The 20,000-nt window shown below is 40.8% G+C and overlaps 3 protein-coding genes across 3 annotated transcripts in view; 1 reads left to right on the forward strand and 2 right to left on the reverse strand.

Moving 5' to 3' along the window:
• LOC136833933 (uncharacterized) overlaps positions 1–20,000 on the forward strand; it is a 656,879-nt gene that overhangs the window by 348,484 nt on the left and 288,395 nt on the right. The window lies entirely within an intron of this gene.
• Positions 11,427–12,053, reverse strand: LOC136833931 (LWamide neuropeptides-like). Its single transcript, XM_067096212.1, has one exon. It carries the CDS (start codon positions 12,051–12,053, stop codon positions 11,427–11,429), a length of 627 nt encoding a protein of 208 aa, XP_066952313.1.
• On the reverse strand, positions 15,045–15,747 carry LOC136833932 (uncharacterized protein PF3D7_1120000-like). The gene is made up of 2 exons (XM_067096213.1): positions 15,459–15,747; positions 15,045–15,334 (listed from the first exon to the last, which is right to left on the reverse strand). Exons 1-2 carry the CDS (start codon positions 15,745–15,747, stop codon positions 15,045–15,047), a joined length of 579 nt encoding a protein of 192 aa, XP_066952314.1.

Consider the following 20,000-nt stretch of genomic DNA (forward strand, 5'->3'; position numbering starts at 1 on the left):
ATATGAATATATGTCAGTATATGGACTTTACACAAATCGGTAGTTTTACGCACAATCGCGATTCTCAGAATCTTACTAAGTTCCTTTTAAGTATGTTTTCGACCACCACAGGACCCAGCAGACGCCCAACATAATCAATTGATCACACTCAGTCTCATTTATATATATATATATATATATATATATATATATATATATATATATATATATATATATATGTGTGTGTATATATATATATATATATATATATATATATATATATATATATATATATATATATATATATATATATATATATATATATATATATATGAGACTGAGTGTGGTCAGATGACTATTATGTTGGACATCTGTTGGGTCCATTGGATGCTTGATAGTTAGACGCCTTTGGTGGTCGAAAATATACTCAATAAGGTACTTATTAAGATTCTGAGAATCGCGATTGTACGTAAAACTACTGATATGCAATTAAATTGTGTATACATATGTACATTTATATTATATCCGCATGAACTCACGTCCTTTTTTTCACACTTTTTACATTCCTAACATTATATATATATATATATATATATATATATATATATATATATATATATATATATATATATATATACAATATATATATATATATATATATATATATATAAATGAATAAATGTAAAGGGTGACATGACTCATCGAGCTGCTGTAAGTAAAGTCTAAGGTTCGATTTAAGCTTACCTGTTGACCCAGCCGTGAATGAATACCAGAGTCACTCTGTGATCAAGAAAAAGTCAAGGAACCAGCAGCCTCACTCCTCAAGACTTGCTGAGAACCGGAAGGCTTTGCCTTTCTAAGTGCATTCATATATATATATATATATATATATATATATATATATATATATATATATATATATATATATATATATATTAGCTACAATATGCCAGTGTAAGTGTCCTTTAGTTTTCTAAGGCCGTGGATCGGTTCCAGGTCACCGGTCGCTAGTTCACTCAGATGTAAACGGCTACGAGCCTCTGCGGGGGTAAAGAAGAAGTCTTTGGTCCTGGTAAAACTCATCCCTAACGAGTTGTTGAATAACAGGTTTTTACCATTCTGTCGTCACCCCATTCAGAGCGGAAAAGCCGCATGTTTGTGTGTGTGTGTGTGGGTATAAATACTGCAAGTGTTAACACATGACAAGCGTACATTATATATCAAATCACGAAAGGAAAAACGAAAGCTTTTATAGGAGATAGGTGCTAGTGTTTCCTTAATACTGGTATCCTTATTACTCACTATCGACTTTATAGCATGCATGCTGCGCCTATGAGGTCAGCTGCGTGATGAACTCAAATAAATTAGCTTAAAAAAAAAAAAGGATGTTACAAGGTTCAAGTTGAAATTATGCTTTTTTTGTACAGGCAGTTAACATAGTTTCTAGCATGTTTCTCTGGGCAAAGTCATTAACATGGATTATTGCGTCGGTTCTGTGGCCTGTGATTACCCTATGGATTACCAGCGCATTATTTGTAGGACCTTATGAAGATGTGTTTTCATGCTGATTGGTTGTTATATTTCACATATCTCTAGATATGCGGACCAAATAAAATAAATACATACCTTAACGTAGAATATTTGGTTTTATTTTATTACTATTTCCATACTATAATTAATTACGTGTTTTTGGAAGTGTTCCTATATTCAAACACCACCATTATTTATGGAAGTGTTTCTTTATTCAAGCACCACCATTATTTCAAGTTATTTATCGATTCCTTTCCTCCCATGGGACATTGTAGAATGGTTTCTTGGCTATCAACATATAATTTTCTGAAAAGTAATATTGGTAACACAGTTATACCAGTTTCTTCTATTTAGGTAAACTCAACCTTTATTGTCTGTGGGCTACATGTACAGAGAAATGATTTTATATTTCTAAAAAGGCTTTCTATATAAGGAAAAATAAATATTTAGGGCTGCCTGATGATCAGAACATCTGTGAAAATAAAACTGTTACTCTGTCATTTTTCTCGTATGAATTTTATTGAAGGTACTGCGGAATTGCTGATTGCAAGAAACCCCTCCAGGTCGATGTGGAATTGCTGGTTGCAAGAAACCCCACTAGGTCGAAATTTTCTTTCAGAATCCCCTGGAGATCGACCACAGACCTATACCAAACCATTAGAGACGACCAAACTGAAGGAATCAATCTCGTGTCAAACAGCGAGGACAACGGATTACTCACGCTCACGCAAAACACTTCTTTTCATCATTTTCCGTTGAACCTAAATTTACAGTTTTAAATAATAACTCACCGGTATCTAGTACGTCGGCCAAGTAGTCAACCAAGTCATTAGCAGGCAAATCAGTTAACATCAAAGCTATCTAGTGTATGGTTTGATGTTAATATTTTCTAATTTATCTCAAAGATCAGTTTAATATCTTGAAATGGTGTCTAAAATAAGAGAAAGTAATTTCTCTAGATATTTTGGTGATATATAATTAAGATATCCAGCTTCTCTAGTGACTGGTCCTATTGGATTACCTGGTTGTGGCTTTTAATTAAACTATATGAATAAGGTAATGAAGGTTCAGTGGAGATCAGTGAATCAATTAAAGATTTTTTGTACTTCAAAGGTGATTTCATGTTCCTGCTGAAATGCTTGGTAACCTCATCCAGGGGGTTATCTCTCAAGCGTAAATAAGTGGAAGTATCAGACAGTAACAAAAATAATACAAATTTTCCATATGGTAGTTTAACCTGTTATAACTAATAATTTTTGCTAATGAAAAAGTTAAAATTCATCAATTACCGACTTTGCCCAGTTGATGTGATGGTTTTAGCGTTCTTCTTTTGCCTTACATAGTATGTTGGTATAATCTTTATGGGCGGGTTTTACAGGAAATCGGATTGAGGATCCTACAACTTCAGTTTCAGCCAAGGATATTTTGACTTCACTGTGTCTCCCTTTAAAAAAAAATTAAATAAACAGCATAGAATGTTTTGCTCTTACTTGGAATTTAGAATTGATGAATAGCTTTACCTCGCATAAGAGATACAATTAAAGATAGTGGGAGAACGGCATGTTTTCTTTAGGAACATATATAAAAAAGGGGGCTGCGGGTGAGAGCAGACCCTCATCTACTCGAGACGTCTGCAATTCATGTTTCTCGGATAGAGGTGTATTCATTCACATTCACCTCAACCGGTTAATCAGTAGGGTGACTGGTACTGAACTGAGGTTCGGCATCTGCAGGTGATTCCAAAAAATATTCTTCTTTCGATAAAGCTGTTGCAGCATTGCAGTGTGGACAAAGGGCTCAACATTGGTTTTAGTAAATTGCAATTGGCACTTCAGGTGAATGTTTCTTGGAGGGGCGAGTCCTTTGAAGGCAGAGTCTAGAGTAGGCTTTAGCGTTACCGTTAAGCCTGGACATGGATTTGGCAATGTTGACTTTGTTTCCACCTGACTTGTTACCTTTCGGAAACCAGCAGTTATTCACGCAGATGTAGGACGTATGATTGGGAGGAAAGTCTCCTGTGGTTGATTAGTATTACGGGTGTTCATTGCCATTACAAGGGCATACTATTCACAGACCATCAAAATGCCTGCTTTGCACACCGGCAAATAAAGGGGTAAGCGAGCATTGGTGGAGTGAACTCAACTTGGCATGAATTTTGGAAATTGGCAAATAAGTCCTGGGTATTTAACACCTTAGAGAATGAACGGGCGCTTGGAAATGTGTAAATGTGAAGCAACCAACAGATGGGCAGAGAGATGGTTGCTGTAAATGTGATAGACAATGGAGAATGCAAATGAGAAAAGGGAGATCGAAAAAAAATGTGGAGAGGAAAATAAAAATGGGCCAAGACATGGGTGGATTGCCAGTTACCGACAGATAGTTGAAGTGAATGTAAACTCTGAAGGGCGTTTAATTCCATTGCTTATACGTGGTTATACTATCTCGAAATACTTGAACAATTCGTGTGCACGATCCACCTTGAAGTAAGATATAATTGTCAGTTAAGTAGAAATCATGATGTATATAAGGAAAATAAAAGAGGAATAATGCATATTATATCTAGAAGAGACTCTATTAGAAATTCCTTTGAATTTTTATGTGCATGCCTATAAGAGTTGTAATATATCATGTCCTATTTTCGGATATAGAGAGAGAGAGAGAGAAAGTAAGTGTGTGTGTTTCCAAGTCACATCATGATCATTATTTTGGTATTGGTTTCCAATTTTGATTCGTAACCCCTATTTGGTTCATCATTGGCACTCGTATTGTTCATTAAGGAAATAGAACGGCACAAGAAGTTCCTAGACAATTAGCTCGCTTTCCCCCTTATTATAGTTATCAAGGGAAACATATCTAAATGATAAGGCAATTATTCAGAGAGAGGAAACCTTTCGTTATGTCAGTTGAGGATGAAATGTGAAATACAATGCAACATGCCTTGCAAGAGCATTGCATTTAGTTGGTTTATCCTAATCTAAAACCTAAGTAAACACGTACTTCATGCAAGGAGGCGTTCCAAGTCTGAGTGAATTATTATAATTGTATCACATTAATACCGGGTTATTAAGATCAGCTGCTTTTTCACTACAGATCATTTATTCTCAAGTGTACGCTATGTCTCTTACATGACCTTAAATTAAACTGCGCACAAAGATTGCCAGTCTCTAAAATAAAAAAGTGAAAAACGGCTTTGTGCAGGTTACATATTATATGATATGAAAATCATTAGCATTTACAAAGTCATACGCATTTAGTGTCCGTGGTATCAACACCAGTCTTCTGCCCTTTTGTTTCCATTTTTTTTCTCCGTATTTCTACTTCAATATCTTCCTCTAATTCAGGTTGGTAACAGGCTCCATTATGTACGGATCAAACGCGCTGGTTGTTGTACAATATTTAAAGTTACATGTATTGTACTTGTATTCACGCATTGGTATATTTTGATCCCGTAGGCATTGGTTATTGTCATTCTCACTTAGTTGTTTTCTGGGGCCTCACTTTAACCCATTCCTGTTCACTCTATTTGATTACGCGCAGCAATCTTTAGAGTGTTAGTTATTGGGATGAAGTTGCTAGGCCTATGTCTACACAGTTCGTCTCAAGATTTTGAATTGTCAGTCGCTCTTACAAGTACTGACAACTAATGTTCCTGAACTGCGCCAGTGAGTACTTTTGTGTTGCGGAAATATTTGATTATTTAACTTCAATGATCGGGAAACCATCTTATAAACATATTTTGATAATTATTACGGTATGTATAAAGTCCGTACCAGAAAATTTTTCATTCAATTGGTATATCTTGATCATACCATATCCTTGGCCTTACCTCCATCCTTCATGTTGCCCTAATGATTGTTTTTGACCATTCCTCTTCTGTGTCCCCTTTGTACTTTGTAGATACTTATTCTAAAATTCTGTTTTGACCCTCTCCTGCTGTTGCCTCAACCTCTTGAGTTTTGCAGTCCAGTCTCACTGTATGATATGTCCTTCCTTTATTGTTGTGGAAAGGTTTGCAGAATCAACCTGGTCAATTTCGTCTTACACGTTTTTAGTTTATTGTTTTATGTGTGTGCACCTTAAATCGCAAGATAGTGAACCAGCCTTGCTTTATGTCACTCTGGTGCGCGTTATTGTTTTGTTATGTACCAAAATCATTTAAGTTGTTTTCTTGGTACGTTATAGGTGCGGTAAGACTGGGATCAGATTCATTAACAAGAATGATAGAATCTTGCAAACCTCCTCAAACCCTGATCAATCCAACCTAGCCAGCATGTTTCGTCCTAATATGGGAAGACTTGGGCTGGCTTGCCGCCCGCACCATAGTGGCAACGTTAGTTGAAAAACTCATTAACTGATGAAATATGATTCCAGGAATCATTATTTATCAAGGCTAAAAGAAGTACTGTAAAATTCAGAAGAAAATAACAAATGATGAAACGAAAGAATAAATCTCATTTACTTATAGAGTACAGTAGTCCCTGTAAAATATACTTAATCTTGTTACATGAGGGACTGTACATGAAGGTGAAATCTGTTTTCAGATTTGAGAGACTCGAGGAAGGTTACACGATTATTACAACATTATTATCATTGGTCTGTTTTCTTATGAACTACTAAGATGATTATAATATATATGTATTGATGTATGTATCCTTCACCGTATCTTATAATATGTTGCCCTTCTGAGTTCGACAAAACTTAAGCATAGATATCCCAGGAATTCGTATCGTATCATCCATCATAGTTATGAAAGGGTAAAGGTTATGCAATATTGCACCAGTTTCATCTCTTTCCGCTGTTGATAATGACCAAGAGCCATGTGATTGCTTGAGAACTATGGCTCTTGCAAAATAAGCATTGATGTACCTAGTATGGTTTTTTATACTCATGAATGCATGTATGTTGAAGCTGCAAAGTAATCTTTGTTTCTTATTGAATGTTGATTACTACTGTGGTGTCACCGTTATAAGTTTTTTCTGAATTTTCTATATTTTTCAAAAGAGAAAAATTCTTCTTCAGGGCAAACGTTAGCGACAAGCTGCACGATATTCATTCGTAAGTTTTTAATCGAAATTACAGAGACACTTGGGAATTCTTTAATCGATATACACTTAAATATCAATAATCCGTTACAGTTGATCCCAACAAAAATGAACGGGATTGAAATATGGATGTGGGGTTACATTTATGAGCTGACGACAAGCTGCAAGGTGGCGATCAGCTTAGCGCTGATGAATCATCTTCCTGACGTTGAATGATCAATGGCTGGCCGCTCACGTCCGTAAACCATTTGGTCGACATCATGGTCGGCGGCCTCACAGTGCTCTTCTTGGGTCAACCTTCTCCGGGAAGCGTTTTCCTGAAGTCTGTACTAGCATAAACAGGCTCCGCCCCTCGGCCGTCAACTCACATCAAGGCCCAAACTTCCTCATAAAACTGGCCCGTAAAGTTAAGAGCAATTTGGCCAATGCCAAGTCCCATGGTACAGGTCACTGATCCCAAGTCGAAAAATCGGATCACAAGTCCTTAACACTGATCACAAGTATGAAACTTAACATAGTTGTGTGTGTGTGTACGTCTCTCTCTCTCTCTCTCTCTCTCTCTCTCTTACTGAGGAAGTCTTGTAAAAAAGATATATTTTTCATTGTATAATTATTATTGTAACTAATCGTCAGAAAAGGAAACATTGTACCTGAATTTTAATGTATCTATGCCTGGATAAATGAGGCTGCAGGCGTGTTTGAGATGACAATAAATAAAAATAAGTATCTAAAAGAGAACAAGAATAGCTTAGTTACACATTTATTAGGTGTTATTAATATTGTTGTTTTATTTATAGTAATGTGGTGACTTGTGCCCTCTACACAGTTATGAAGTACAGTCACCTGGGTGATGTACTGTACTGCTTCCTCAGAGGCGCAGAGTATCATGAGTGTCTCTGTCTTGAAGGAGACAGGATTTTCTGCCGAGAGTAGTTGGGAAACTATAATTTTGAAGACATTTTAATGAAGGCCAGGAATAAAAAGTGAGCATGGGCAGGTCATATCACGAACATAAGCCCAGACGGCAGACGCATTTTCCTCAGGATGTTTATCGGTAATAAAAACGGGCATTGTAATCAATGAATATACCTCAAACGCAATGCCAATAGGTTACTTTGTGTTATTAGTATTCACAAATATTACAAACGTCATACAGCATAAAGTATATATATTTGTCTTAGCTAAATATGACGTAAAAACGTTATGCATTCAAATTCATTATCTCGACTTTGGAGATGGAATTATAGACATTGGCAAGGCGTACAGTGTTACCATTCACGTAAACTTATTACACCACGTGCCTATTATAGTGTACGTTAAGAAGGGAGGAAACTTAATGGCATAAGCCCATATCTTATATATTTGCATTAATTGCTTATAAAGTACCCTTCGTTCAAACAGCTACAGGTGCGATTTCAAAGTTTTTTTATGCAATCATTGTTGGTAATACTCGGGGGGGGGGGGGAGCTTGTTTATACTATTATAGTACAGACTACAGGAAAAAGACTTTGGCACCGTTGTAGGACATCTGTGTGTGTGCTGCCACTCATATTAGTTAAAATCACCTTGGTGTTGGGATAGTTAAGAATTCAAATTCCTTTTGGTTTATAAAAAATTAATGTGTGCAAATGTTATGGGTTTATATAATTTAGGATTAAGGTCAAAGATTTCTAGAAATAGGCTGTTTTCCTCCCTCCTCTCTTTGCCCGTCTCTTTGCCCATCGTGTGAAAGTTTAATTTAGGTTAACAATATTGTAACTCTTTATCAGTTTTTTTGGGGGTGTTTATAAGGTTTAAGATTTTATGGTATGTGTATGTGAAATGAGATTTGCGTGAACGGACAGCAAAGCATTCTTCAATGTTCAGCAGAAGTATGACTGATTAGCCTTAGCCTTCAATGACAGATTACAATTAAAGATGTAATAGTAAGTAAGAATATAGTTACAATAATGACAATTATAAATAATGTCATAAAAAAGGCCTGACCATAAAGGGTAAAAAGACGTTTAGTATGGTACTATAAAGAGAGCTTGATCAAACACAGCTTAGGGTAACGACCTGGCATTTACAAAGGAATCCTGGTAAAAAGTCACAGGAAAAAGTCACATTAATCATTCCTAGATAGTGACCCCCAAGGGTTTTAACCCGGTATGTATCCACCTTTGAGGCGTGTTTAGTTCAAGCCCGTTGAGGATTAACGTAAAATCATAAACAAATGATTGTAAATATCATAATGACCCCAAGGAATATTAGTCATAGATAACGACCCCCAAAAACCCTTGGGTGGGGGTCACTATTTAGGAAAGATCCCAAATACTTTCTGTTTTAATACTTTAATAATGCTTTAATTGACGCCATAAATTAATGTGACTCTTTTTCCTGTAACCTTTTTTCCTGTGACCTTATTACTGGCCACCTTACAAACTAGTCAAGTCGGTGAGGGGTGGATCTCTGTTTCACGATGAACTCGCGTCTTGTTCGTAAGAAGCCTTTGCATTGTGTTTATTTTATTTATTTTTTATTTTTTTAAGAATCCTACAGTGACGTAACGCTGACAGATGGCACTAGCATGCATTTTTTCAGCAGACGGCAGAGGATAACTTACAAAAACACCCACAGAATTAGAGAAATAACGCCAGAAAACTGATTTGGACAATGTCATGTATATCTTAATGTACACAAATACTAAAAATGTAAATGTCCTTGGCATACATAAATTGCAGTGTAATGATTGATCAACAAAAAATCATATACGTAGGTCATTGTAAGATTCTCGCATTGTTAATGTCCTTGCATTTTTTCATGCATTCTGCTTTGGATTTTTCTTTATAATGTTTGTTTGTTCTGATCCTGTTTTACTCTCAATGCTTCGTTTTTTCTCAGGGATTTTGTTTTTGGTTGTATATTTGGTGCTGCTTGGCTTGTTATCTTCGCTTATCTACTCCGAGGTGCTAGTACTAAACACCGTATGGGTGTATATAATACTTCGATCCCGGGGGGCTAGTAATAAACACGGCGTCCCAAGGAGCTTCCGGCATGTTTAGGACTAGTACCTCGCAATAGGTGAAGCGTAGATAACAAGCCAAAGTAGCGCCGTATATTTTCTTCTTTTCTCATACGGATTTATAATTTTATATACTATAACACAGTTTTTATTTTGTAAACTTCCCAGAGCTGAAGGCAACATGACGATAATCCCTTATGTTTTTTTGGGGGGTTGGGGCGGCAGCGTTATCACCAGAAAGGGCTCTAGCCCTAACTGTTAATGGTATTAAAGACCTGATGTGGAACTCCGGAATCTGACCAACAAGAAGGAAAGATTAATTGTTTATGTTGTACATAATTCTGATCCTGTCATTGTCTTTTATGTTTCCTGTTAGTATATGCAAGTTCGTTGCTTTCCAGCTTGCTTCTTAACAAGTAAAAAATGCGTCGAAGTTTCTTTGGCACAATCGGGTTTTCTGTACAGCTAGTGAACTCCCAGTGGTCCCTCAACCACTGTCCATCCGCTGGCCTCAGCCACATGTCAGGGCTTGTCTTTTACGCTCCCAGCTTCCATCTTCCAGGGCCAGTGAGCTTCCAGGCTTCCCCCCTAACCACTCTTCATCCTCTGTCCTCATCCACTAGTGCAGACTTCTGTTTTGCACTCCCATCTTCCATTTTCCAGAGCCAGTGAACTTCCTGTAGTCCCCAAACCGCTGTCCGTCCACCGGCCTCGGCCACAAGTCCAGGCTTCTGTTATGTGCTCCCAGCTTCCATCTTCCAAGGCCAATGAACTTCCAGCAGCCCCCCAACCGTTGTCCATCCGACAGCCTCAGCCACGAGTCCAGGCTTCAATTTTACGCTCCCAGCTTCCATATTCTAGAGCCAGTGAGTTTCCAGTGGTCCCCCAGCCGCTATCCATCCGCCGTCTTTGGCCATAATTCTGGGCTTCTCTTTGCGCTCCCAGCTTGCATCTTCCAAGGCCAGTGAATTTCCAGCGGCTCCCCAACTGCTGTCCATCTGCCGGCCTCAGCCACGAGTCCAGGCTTCTCTTTTGCGCTACCAGACTTCTCTTTTCCACTCCCAGAGTCCTTCTTCCAGGGCCAGAGAACTACTAGCAGCCCCCCAACCGCTGTCCATCTGCCAGCCGCAGCCACAATTCTGGGCTTCTCTTTTCCGCTCGCAGAGTCCTTCTTCCAGGGTCAGTGAACTTCCAGTTGCCGCCCAACCCCTGTCCATCCACAAGCCTCAGCCACAATTCTTGGCTTCTCTTTTGCACTCCCAGAGTCCTTCTTTCTGGGCCAGTGAACTTCCAGCGGCCCCCCAACCACTGTCCATCCGCCAGCATCAGCCACTAGTCCCGGCTTCTCTTTTCTGCTCCCAGTGTCCTTCTTCTAGGGCCAGTGAACTTCCAGTGGCCCCCCAACCGCTGTCCATCTGCCGGCCTCAGCCACAATACTGGGATTCTCTTTTCCGCTCCCAGAGTCCTTCTTCCAGGGCCAGTGAACTTCTAGTGGCCCCCCAACTGCTGTCCATCCACCGGCCTCAGCCACAATTTTAGGTTCTCTTTTGTGCTTTCAGAGTCCTTCTTCCAGGACCAGTGAACTTGCAGCGGCCCCCCAATTGCTGTCCATCCGCCGGCCTCAGCCACAAGTCCAGGCTTCTCTTTTGCACTCCCAGAGTCCTTCTTCCAGGGCCAGTGAACTTCCAGCAGCCCCCCAACCGCTGTCCATCCGTCAGCTTCAGCCACAGTTCTTGGCTTCTCTTTTCTGCTCCCAGTGTCCTTCTTCCAGGGCCAGTGAACTTCCAGCAGCCCCCAACCGCTGTTCATCTGCCGGCCTCAGCCACAATTCTGGGCTTCTCTTTTCTGCTCCCAGAGTCCTTCTTCCAGGGCTAGTGAACTTCCAGCGGCCCCCAACCTCTGTCCATCCGCCGGCCTCTGCCACAATTCTGGGTTCCTCTTTTTGCTCCCAGAGTTCTTCTTCCAGGGCCAGTGAAGTTCCAGCAGCCCCCCAACCGCTGTCCATCCGCCGACCTCTTCCACAATTCTTGGCTTCTCTTTTCCACTCCCAGAGTCCTTCTTCCAGGGCCAGTGAACTTCCAGCGGCCCCCCAACCGCTGTCCATCCACCGGCCTCAACCACAAATCCAGGCTTCTCTTTTCCGCTCCCAGAGTCCTTCTTCCAGGGCCAGTGAAGATCCAGCGGCCCCCCAACCGCTGTCCATCCATCAGCCTCACCCGCAAGTCCGGGCTTCTCTTTTCTGCTCCCAGAGTCCTTCTTCCAGGGCCAGTGAACTTCCAGCGGCCCCCCAACCGCTGTCCATCAGCTGGCCTCAGCCACAATTCTTGGCTTCTCTTTTCTGCTTCCAGAGTCTTTCTTCCAGGGCCAGTGAACTTCCAGCGGCCCCCCAACCGCTGTCCATCCGCCGGCCTCAGCCACAATTCTGGCTTCTCTTTTCCGCTCCCAGAGTCCTTCTTCCAGGGCCAGTGAACTTCCAGCGGCCCCCAACCGCTGTCCATCCGCCGGCCTCAACCACAATTCTTGGCTTCTCTTTTCTGCTCACATTGTCCTTCTTCCAGGGTCAGTGAAGTTCCAGTGGCCCCCCAACCACTGTCCATCCGCCGGCCTCTGCCACAATTCTTGGCTTCTCTTTTCTGCTCCCAGAGTCCTTCTTCCAGGGCCAGTGAACTTCCAATGGCCCCCTAACCGCTGTCCATCCGCCGACCTCTGCCACAAGTCTGGGTTTCTCTTGTCTGCTCCCAGAGTCATTCTTCCAGGGCCAGTGAACTTCCAGCGGCCCCCCAACCGCTGCCCATCCGCTGACCTCTGCCACAATTCTTGGCTTCTCTTTTCTGCTTCCAGAGTCCTTCTTCCAGGGCCAGTGAACTTCCAGCGGCCCCCCAACTACTGTCCATCCTTCAGCCTTTGCCACAATTCTTGGCTTCTCTTTTCTGCTTCCAGAGTCCTTTTTCCAGGGCCAGTGAGCTTCCAGCGGCCCCCCAACTGCTGTCCATCCGCCGGCCTCAGCCGCAATTCTTGACATCTCTTCCACTCCCAGAGTCCTTCTTCTAGGGTCAGTGAACTTCCAGTGGCCCCCAACCGCTGTCTATCCGCCGACCTCTGCCACAATTCTTGGCTTCTCTTTTCTGCTTCCAGAGTCCTTCTTCCAGGGCCAGTGAAGTTCCAGCGGCCCCCCAACCACTGTCCATCCGCCGGCCTTTGCCACAATTCTTGGCTTCTCTTTTCTGCTTCCAGAGTCCTTCTTCCAGGGCCAGTGAACTTCTAGCAGCCCCCCAACCGTTGTCCATCCGGTGACCTCTGCCACAATTCTTGGCTTCTCTTTTCTGCTTCCAGAGTCCTTCTTCCAGGGCCAGTGAAGTTCCAGCGGCCCCCAACCACTGCCCATCCGCCCCTCTGCCACAATTCTGGCTTCTCTTTCTGCTTCCAGAGTCCTTCTTCCAGGGCCAGTGAAGTTCCAGCGGCCCCCCAACCACTGTCCATCCGCCGGCCTCTGCCACAATTCTTGGCTTCTCTTTTCTGCTTCCAGAGTCCTTCTTCCAGGGCCAGTGAAGTTCCAGCGGCCCCCCAACCACTGTCCATCCGCCGGCCTCTGCCACAATTCTTGGCTTCTCTTTTCTGCTTCCAGAGTCCTTCTTCCAGGGCCAGTGAACTTCCAGCGGGCCCCCAACCACTGTCCGTCCGCTGGCCTCTGCCACAATTCTTGGCTTCTCTTTTCTGCTTCTAGAGTCCTTCTTCCAGGGCCAGTGAACTTCCAGCGGCCCCCCAACCACTGTCCATCCGCCGGCCTCTGCCACAATTCTTGGCTTCTCTTTTCTGCTTCCAGAGTCCTTCTTCCAGGGCCAGTGAAGTTCCAGCGGCCCCCCAACTACTGTCCATCCTTCAGCCTTTGCCACAATTCTTGGCTTCTCTTTTCAGCTTCCAGAGTCCTTCTTCCAGGGCCAGTGAGCTTCCAGCGGCCCCACATCTGCTGTCCATCCGCTGGCCTCAGCCGCAATTCTTGACATCTCTTTTCCACTCCCAGAGTCCTTCTTCTAGGGTCAGTGAACTTCCAGTGGCCCCCCAACCGCTGTCTATCCGCCGACCTCTGCCACAATTCTTGGCTTCTCTTTTCTGCTTCCAGAGTCCTTCTTCCAGGGCCGTGAAGTTCCAGCGGCCCCCCAACCGCTGTCCATCCGCCAGCCTCTGCCACAATTCTTGGCTTCTCTTTTCTGCTTCCAGAGTCCTTCTTCCAGGGCCAGTGAACTTCTAGCGGCCCCCCAACCGCTGTCCATCCGCTGACCTCTGCCACAATTCTTGATTTCTCTTTTCTGCTTCCCAGAGTCCTTCTTCCAGGGCCAGTGAAGTTCCAGCGGCCCCCAACCACTGTCCATCCGCCGGCCTCTGCCACAATTCTTGGCTTCTCTTTTCTGCTTCCAGAGTCCTTCTTCCAGGGCCAGTGAAGTTCCAGCGGTCCCCAACCACTGTCCATCCGCCGGCCTCTGCCACAATTCTTGGCTTCTCTTTTCTGCTTCCAGAGTCCTTCTTCCAGGGCCAGTGAAGTTCCAGCGGCCCCCAACCACTGTCCATCCGCTGGCCTCTGCCACAATTCTTGGCTTCTCTTTTCTGCTTCCAGAGTCCTTCTTCCAGGGCCAGTGAAGTTCCAGCTGCCCCCAACCACTGTCCATCCGCCGGCCTCTGCCACAATTCTGGCTTCTCTTTCTGCTTCCAGAGTCCTTCTTCCAGGGCCAGTGAACTTCCAGCGGCCCCAACCACTGTCCATCCGCTGGCCTCTGCCACAATTCTTGGCTTCTCTTTTCTGCTTCCAGAGTCCTTCTTCCAGGGCCAGTGAAGTTCCAGCGGCCCCCCAACCACTGTCCATCCGCTGGCCTCTGCCACAATTCTTGGCTTCTCTTTTCTGCTTCCAGAGTCATTCTTCCAGGGCCAGTGAACTTCCAGCGGCCCCCCAACTGCTGTCCATCCTACTCTTTCTTTTTTCGGCATCCCAGGTCCTTCTTCCAGTGTTCTCCATTTCATAGCCTTACTGATTTTCTTTTTCTTTCCTGGTCTTTCTTCCTTTTCTTCATCTCCTTTGATGTTTGTCTTCTCTTCTGACTTTCATCGTGTCTTTGAGCCTGTCTCTCCTCTTCCTACTCTCTAGACTTTAATTTCTGTTTCCTCAGCTCCCTTTCAGCTCTCCTGTCGGCCTTTCTCTCTCTATGCTCCTGAACTAGGGATGTCCATGCCTTTCCCCACTTTCTTCTGGGTCACCTTTCAGCCTGCCTCTCCTTAACTATCTTCCTTATCTCCACCTTGAGTATCTCCTCTATATCTTCAAGTTTGTCTTCTATAGCCTCTTTAGGCATCGCCTTCATTTCCTCCCGGAGTATATGCTTTGTATCCTCAAGTAATTCCTCTATCTCGTCAGGTGGCAACTCTCTTTCCTTGAGTGTCTCAGTAACCTCAATTATCCCCTCCAGCTCATTTTCAGGTGTCTCTGTATCCTCGAGTATCTACTCTATGATCTCGAGTAAGTCATCTGTTTCTTCCTCTGCTGCTTTCTCTATTTCCTCCTTGAGTACCTCCTCTATTTCCTCGAGTAACTCCTCTAACTCTTCCACGGATGCCTCCTTTGTTTCCTCCATGGGTATCTCTAATTCCTCAAGTAACTCCTCCCTTACACGCTCATATTCAGTCTCAGACGTTTCGCTCTCACAGACCACTCTCCGACATTCACTGTCTGTGTATGGCGAACCACTTTCGTGGTCTTGGACGTCAGTTTCGCTATCTTGCGTCAGCAATACTTAGAGATCCCAATCAGAGGAGTCCAAGTCGGTCGCTAATCCTGCCCAGAATCTTTGAGGATGCAGGGTTTTCCCTCCTTGGCGTGGTCTCTTTCTCAATTCCCTAGTTTCCTGGTCGTTCACCTGCCTCCGAAGTTGTTCTACTTCCTCTCTCAGTTTTGCTATTTCCTCTGCGTGATCCATTTGTCTCGCCATCATCATCCTCTGGCCGTTTTAAGATATGCGCCTTCGGCTGAGTATCGCCATCGCCCAATTCTTTCGAAAATTCTTCATCGTCTACTTTTGTTTTCGAATCACTTTTCCGCTTGGCGTCTTCCTCGAGACTCGCTCTTTCTTCTGTCAGGTCGCTGATGTCGTCTGCCTTTACACTGAAGTCTCTCTCCTTCTCTTGCGTAGCGACCTTCAGAGCCATTATTTGCTTCTTCAGATCTTCCAGACTGCTTTCCAAAGAGATTATCGTATTACAATTTGTCTCTTTTCTCTTTCTCGAGCCATTCAATCTTCGTCTGCTTATCCACATTTTTATTCTGGGGACGATTCTGTTCTTCTAAGAGAAGGCGAATTTCTTCTTCCATTTCTCTCTTCGCTTTTTTATTGTCGTCAGCTAGAGCAGCGACTTCCTTCTGCAGGCCTCTGATCGTCCTTGCATGTTGCGAGCTTTCCCTCACATGCCGTTCATTATACCTGTGCATCCTTCGGTATGCACTATTTTCCCTCGCCAATCTTTCTGTCATTCTCTTCATTGCATTGACTGTCTCATGGATGTAATTCCTCTTGAAGTCCTGTAGCAGTGAGGGCCTGGGGAACTTGGTCACATGTGGGTCGTTGATAGTCTTTACCAAAATTTCCAAGAATTCAGTATCTGGGTCCAGATCACTTCGGCTCACAAGCGAATCTTGCTCGTTTGTGCCTTCAAAATTTGCCGTGGCAATTTGTCTCTTCAGCACAACCTTCACGCTAAAACAGTCCTTTTCGAGCGCTGGGATTTCCTTCTGATGGTCAGATATAATCGTATTTCCAATATTTCCAAGGTCAAACAATGTTCCTAAAAACAGGGCCAATTTATAAACAATATTAATGCTGGAGACAATCGCGCATCCAAACCACTGGGGTAGTCCTAAAAATGTAGTAGCCATATTTAAAAATTGTAAACACTTTGACTGCATGTTTATCGTTCCTCGAAGACGGAGAGACGATGAAGAACTTCCGTCTTCACTGTCTCTCTGTCTCCGAAAAAGGAAGGAAGAAAATCTATATTACTCTCAATTATCTTTGTGGCCCCAAACGCTTGACTACCTACCAAGTAAATAATTCACCTGCTTGGGTCAACAAAGGCACAATTTGATTTAACGGTACGTGTATAAAGTGTTTATAATATATATGTGTACGTATAGGCTATGTATGTATGTATGTATATATATATATATATATATATATATATATATATATATATATATATATATATATATAGTATATATATATATATATATATATATATATATATATATACGAAGTCACAGTACCTTAAGAAAAAGTTGTACCCAAATGAAATTTAAATTTCTAAGATCATGTGACTTACCAGGAATCTTATCCGGCTCTTTGGTTTAGTTACATCACTAAACAGTCGACTTTGAACGCTTAGTTAATGTCGACCTTCATCACTCAGGTATTGATATGTTTATCGTCAAGTCTAAAGATATAAAATGTTTAGGAGAAAGTATTACAAATAAAAAAAAAAGAAATTGGAAGTCCCCACCAGCATCTTTGCAACCCCAACTGTCTCAGTGGTCGAAAAGCTTTAGAATGTTCCCTGAATAAAAAGCAAATTTGTGAGATGTGACTCGAAATATGTCACGAAGAGTAGGAGGAAAAATGACCTACATGGACATGTGTCCAAAAGAAATCTGGGGCCAGCAAGAAAAGATGGTGTTAATGGAGTTCCTCTTAGGTAATGACGAACATTCCTCATTAATACGTGTCATGTGAACCTTAACATGTACAACGAGGATGAGAGAGGAGGAAACAATATTTTAAATGCTCTTTTAACGCAAACATCATTCGAAGCTTTAACATTTTACAATAATATATATATATATATATATATATATATATATATATATATATATATATATATATATATGTGTGTGTGTGTGTGTACGTACATACATACATTTACATACATACATACATACATACATACATACATACATACATACATACATACATATATATATATATATATATATATATATATATATATATATATATATATATATATATATATATATATATATATATATATATATATATATATATATATATATATTATAGTCTGTGTATGTGTTTGTGAGCATAAGTATCTGTGTGTGTGTGTGTGTGTGTGTGTGTAGGTAGGTAGGTAGATAGGTGGTTGGGTGCGTGTTCATTTACATAATCAAATTTACATCGATAATCACTTCTCGATGGGTATGTAACAATTGGCTGTCAATTCTCTTTCTGTAACGAAGTTTTCAAGTCTCTCCCCATCGTAATTTCTTTTCATTGAATTTCCGTATATGATATAAGTACAAACGCTTGTAAACATACACCCACATATATGCATACATACTTACGTACATTCATGTGTATATGTATATATATACATATATATATATATACACTATATATATATATATATATATATATATATATATATATATATATATATATATATATATATATATATATATATATATATATCTCATCAACACACAAAACATGTTGCAAAGAAATACATTTCTGAATAACATCAGGATCGAACCCCGGTCTCTCAAATGAAAGGCCAGTGAGCTACCGACTGGTTCACCTGAGTCATAAAAGAAAATATTGAAATCTCAGTGCTTCTGTTCCTGGGGATTTTCCTGGGCAGGCTGCTGCCTAACATACCAGCGAGTTTTATCCAACTTCCTAACCCACTCGTGACCTGTGTGGCTCAGTTGGTAGCCTCTGTTAGCGCCTTTGCCTTTCATTTGAGAGACCTGGGTTCATTCCCGATGTGAGTCAGATATTTGTTTCTGTGAAACACGTACTTATGTGCTGAATAGTTCTATCATGTTCAAGCTGGACGGATAATTCAAATGAAATGCTACCTATTGGGTTACTGGTGGGTCAGGAAGTTGGGTAAAACTTGCTGGTACATTAGATGGTAGCCTGCTCAAGAAAAACCTCAGATGCAGAAGTACTTAGGCTCTAATTTCTTTTATGTCCTGTGTGAGTTGGTTGGTAGCGCCTTTCCTTTCATTTGAGAGACCAGGGTTCGATCCCGATGTGTATCAGAAATATGTATATCTTTCCATACGTATTATCCTGACAACCTTGTGTCATACCGATTTCCTCCGGATAGACGAGAAAAAATCTTTTATTCTTGAACAGATTTTTCTTAATGCGACCTAAGACTTGCTTCTATAGAATGTTTTTTCCACGCCCACTAAAGTCCTACATGTTTGAAAATACTCATCTTGTTTCCCATGTTCAAGTAACCGAATCATTACGATTTTGGTACGGTATATTCATGCATATATGTATATATATGTATATTTGTGTGTGTGTATATATATATATATATATATATATATATATATATATATATATATATATATATATATATGTATATATATATGTATATATATATAAAATGTGTATTTTATGTATGTATACTTATTAATTTAATCAAATACACACGCTTGTGTCTTCTAGTATTCTAATCAACTGCATCCAAAGCAGCCTTCCGGGAAAGCACCTAGTATGTTTCTTCTCAGTGAGTTGATAGATGTGGAAATAAATGACCAGTAAGAAGAACCAGTATGAAAGTGCTTGAGATACTGTAGAAGGTGGAGATATTTTGGATATGGCAAATATATAAGGAGGAGAAATCATTATTATTATAGATAAAATGATTGGAAAGATTTTAGATAGCGATAGGTGTAAAAAAATTATATGATGTAAATATAATGAAATTAAGAAAGTTTTGTCTTCGTAAGTTCATTCATTTATTTGAAATCATTTATTTGTAAATGTACTCGGCTTTTACTATTGTCCTTGAAAAAAAGGCGAGACTCTTCATGTAAATCAGTTTGTGTATATATAGCATACAATCTTTGAACTAATTTGTAGACATTTTATACTTCATTTCAAATGGCATCATTAATGGTTAATACACATATCACGCATAAAAACTTGACTATATTTCACACATGATTAAACTGAAGAAATCAATCCTTTGACAAAAATTAAAATGATGTATAAATATGCAAAAAAGTTGACTCTCCAAAGAAAAAAGAATACTTTTTGATTTTTTAATCATAGATATCCTCTGTGCACTCACCTAGAAAGACCGAAATATATAAAACGGAAAATATTTTCATGTGAAGCCTTTGTATAAGTTTGTATGGGTTTATTTGTTCCTATGAATAGTTTGCACTAGAATATAGGGTTTTCCTTTTTGCTTCTAAGCCGCATTGTAAAACGTTGAATTATCTTCGTTTTATTATATCGTATGCTCATTGTTAACTGTATTATAAGGTCATAGAAAAAATGAATTTTGCAACGTACACAAACTCAGTATTATACAGTATATGTATACATACATATATATATATATATATATATATATATATATATATATAT

Source organism: Macrobrachium rosenbergii, chromosome 52, assembly GCF_040412425.1.
Source record: "Macrobrachium rosenbergii isolate ZJJX-2024 chromosome 52, ASM4041242v1, whole genome shotgun sequence".
Lineage (NCBI taxonomy): Eukaryota > Metazoa > Arthropoda > Malacostraca > Decapoda > Palaemonidae > Macrobrachium > Macrobrachium rosenbergii.

Coding starts and splice junctions, on each gene's coding strand:
- LOC136833931 (XM_067096212.1), bottom strand. CDS start 12,053: ATGGACAGCGGTTGGGGGCCGCTGGAAGTTCACTGGCCCTGGAAGAAG.
- LOC136833932 (XM_067096213.1), bottom strand. CDS start 15,747: ATGGCTCTGAAGGTCGCTACGCAAGAGAAGGAGAGAGACTTCAGTGTA. Junction 15,335..15,458: donor TAGAACAACTTCGGAGGCAG/GTGAACGACCAG, acceptor GGGATCTCTAAG/TATTGCTGACGCAAGATAGC.